General features: G+C 71.9%; 2 protein-coding genes across 2 annotated transcripts in view; one reads left to right on the top strand and one right to left on the bottom strand.

Moving 5' to 3' along the window:
- ABCB8 (ATP-binding cassette, sub-family B (MDR/TAP), member 8) overlaps positions 1-303 on the bottom strand; it is a 4,704-nt gene extending 4,401 nt beyond the window's left edge. Inside the window, exon 1 of the mRNA XM_010563605.1 lies at positions 163-303. Coding sequence (XP_010561907.1) covers positions 163-303 — 141 coding nt within the window. The remainder of the gene's footprint in view (positions 1-162) is intronic.
- Positions 304-2,357: 2,054 nt separating this feature from the next.
- ATG9B (autophagy related 9B) overlaps positions 2,358-2,624 on the top strand; it is a 4,337-nt gene continuing 4,070 nt past the window's right edge. The window contains exon 1 of the mRNA XM_010562145.1: positions 2,358-2,527. Within this exon, the coding sequence (XP_010560447.1) occupies positions 2,428-2,527 (100 nt within the window). The 5' untranslated portion in view covers positions 2,358-2,427. The remainder of the gene's footprint in view (positions 2,528-2,624) is intronic.

The raw sequence follows: 2,624 nt of genomic DNA, 5'->3' as shown, positions 1-2,624 counted from the left end.
TGTCACCGGGGGACGGGGACACGGGAGCGGCCGCCTCAGCGCGGCCCCGGGCAGTCGCGATGCCCCGGAGCCCCCCGGTGCGGGGTCACCCCGCTCCTCCCCGGGGTCCCCAGGCCTGGCCGCTGCGGGGTTGCTGCACCCGGGACCCCCCCACACCCGCACCTGGCCCGGCTGGGGGGACACCGGGACACCGGCTGCCGGTGCCCGCACGTGGCAGATGTGTCCCCACGGGGTCATCGGGGTGCCCACGTCCCCACGGGGTGCGAGTGGGCCCATGAGGTCCGGGTGACTCCGTGGGGCCATCAAGGTGCCGCTGTCTGTGTGCGGGGCTGTCCCCACGGGAGTGTCCCCACGGGGTGGCAGCGTCCCTGCGGCGTGTGTGTCACCGCGGTGCTATTGGGGTACGTGTCACCTCGGGGTGTGTGTCACCGTGGGGCTGTCATACTGCCTGTGTTCCTATGTGGGTGCCTGCGTCCCCACCGAGGTGCGTGTATCCCTGCGGGGACATGGGGGTCCCTGTGTGACACAAGTGGCACCGCGGGGACACTGGGGCGTGCGTGTCCTAGCAGGGGTCACCGGGGTCCTTGCCAGGGGTGTGTGTCCCTGTGGGGCCCGTCTGTCCCCACGGGTGCCCGTGTCCCCTGGGGCCGTGCCAGGGCGTGCAGGGGAGCAGCGTGCCGAGGGGGGGTCCTGGGCTGCCCTGCCCAGGCACTGGGGTCCCCTCGCCGGCCCTTGGCCCCCCCAGCTGTTTACACCACCCGGGCTATTTTCGGGCGCCCCAGCCCTGTGGGTATTTTTGGCCGCCCGGTGCGGGGCACGTGGGGGAAGGGCCATGCCGGCGTCACCAGCTGGGACACCCGATCCTGGGGGACACGGTAGCTCTGTCCCCAACGGGGAGTTGCACAAGGCCGGGGGTCAGTACAGGGACGGTGTGTCCAGCAGTGCCTGGGTCTCTGCCGGCCACGGCCACATCCCTCCTGCTGAATCACTGCCCCGGGGCTCCCTCGTGCCTGCGGCCTCGCCGCACCGGCCCCGGTGCCGTGAGTCAGGCCCCGGCAGTGCCGTGGCAGGGTGGGGCTGGACAGCATCACCCACCTGCGGCCGCCGGCCTGGCCGGGCACTGGCACCGGCCACAGGAGGGGACACTGGTGACGTGCGGGGCTGCAGGAGCATCGGCCGGCAGCGGTAAGGGGAGGGCAACGGGGGCCGGACACAGGGGTCCCATCCTGCCCCAGGGGGTGGGGGTCCCATCCTGTCCTGAGAGTTCAGGGGTCCCATCCTGTGCCGAGGGGTGGGGGCTCTTGTCCTTCCCCAGGGGGTGGGGGTCCTGTCCTGCCCTGAGGAGAGGGGGGTCCTGTTTTTCCCCAGGGCAGTGGGAGTCCTGTCTTGCCCTGGGTGCTGGGGGTCCTGTCCTTCCCCAAGGGGCTGAGGGTCCTGTCCTGCCACGAGGGGAGGGGGGTCCTGTCCTGAGAGTTCAGGGGTCCCATCCTGGCCCCAGGGGAGGGGGGCCATGTTCTTCCTCAAGGAGCTGAGGGTCCCATCCTGCCCCAGGGGCCGGGGGTGCTGCCCTTCCCCGGGGGGGTGGGCATCCCATCCTGCTCCAGGGGGTTGGGGGTCCCAAAGTCCTCCAGCGGAACTGGGGTCCTGTGTTGCCCCAAGGGGCTGGGGCTCCTGTCCCAAGGGTTTGGGGTCCCTCCTGCCCCAGGGCCCAGGGGTACTGCCCTGCCCAAAGGGGTTGGGGTCCTGTCCTTCCTCATGGTTGGGGGTCCCCAGGGAATTACAAGGCCACCGGGGCTCAAGAGCTGGCCCTGAGCTCAGTCCCACACCCCGGCTGCTGCCCGGCTCTGCCATGGCTCTGGCCCCAGGGTGGGCTCTGTGAGGTGGGGGTCTGTGGGGAGAGGGCTCCATGGGGATGGGGGTCCACTCCACTTGGACTGTGGGGGCCCAGCACAGCATGGCCCAAGGGGCAGACGTGGGGTGAAGCGGGGGTCTCGGGGGGCCGGGCAGCAGTCTTTCCCTAGGGAGGGAGGACATGGCCCCCATGGTGGGGAGGACATGGCCGGGCACTGGCGGTGATCCATCCGGCGGGCCTGCGTGTTGTGGCTGTGCCCGGGGCCGTGGCCGTGGCTGCGGTGCGAGAGGCCAGCTCAGGCCACCCGAATTCGGGGCACGCGGGCGGTGCTGCGTGACCTTGCCGGCATTTCCGGCTCCCGGCCGCGGGGCAGACAGCTCAGCTTGGCTCGCCCTGGCTCGGCACGGCATCTCTGTGCTCCGCAACTGGGCTCTGGCTGCCCCACGGCCCATGGGGCTGGGTGGGGGGCTCCGTCCCCCCAGGCATCCCCGCTGCCAGGGTCTGTGCCAGCTGGGGGTCCCTGGGTCGCGGCGCCGGGTGCCGATGGGGGTCCCTGGTAGGCGGCGTGGTGGGCGATGGCGGCTCAGGGGGAGTACCGGCGCCTGGAGGACTTCGAGGAGGACTCACCCCCCGGCGAGGAGGAGCTGCTGGTGCATGTCACCGAGGGGCTGCAAGGTAGCGGGGGTCCAGGCTCTGCCGGGGGCGGGGGGATCCGGGCTCCTGAAGGGGAGCAGGTGCTGCCCTGGGGGGTGGGGGGTCACAGCGGGTGGTC

Source organism: Haliaeetus leucocephalus, unplaced genomic scaffold, assembly GCF_000737465.1.
Source record: "Haliaeetus leucocephalus isolate CR32 unplaced genomic scaffold, Haliaeetus_leucocephalus-4.0 Scaffold0, whole genome shotgun sequence".
Classification (NCBI taxonomy): Eukaryota; Metazoa; Chordata; class Aves; order Accipitriformes; family Accipitridae; genus Haliaeetus; species Haliaeetus leucocephalus.
This window is presented reverse-complemented; position numbering and strand designations above follow the sequence as displayed.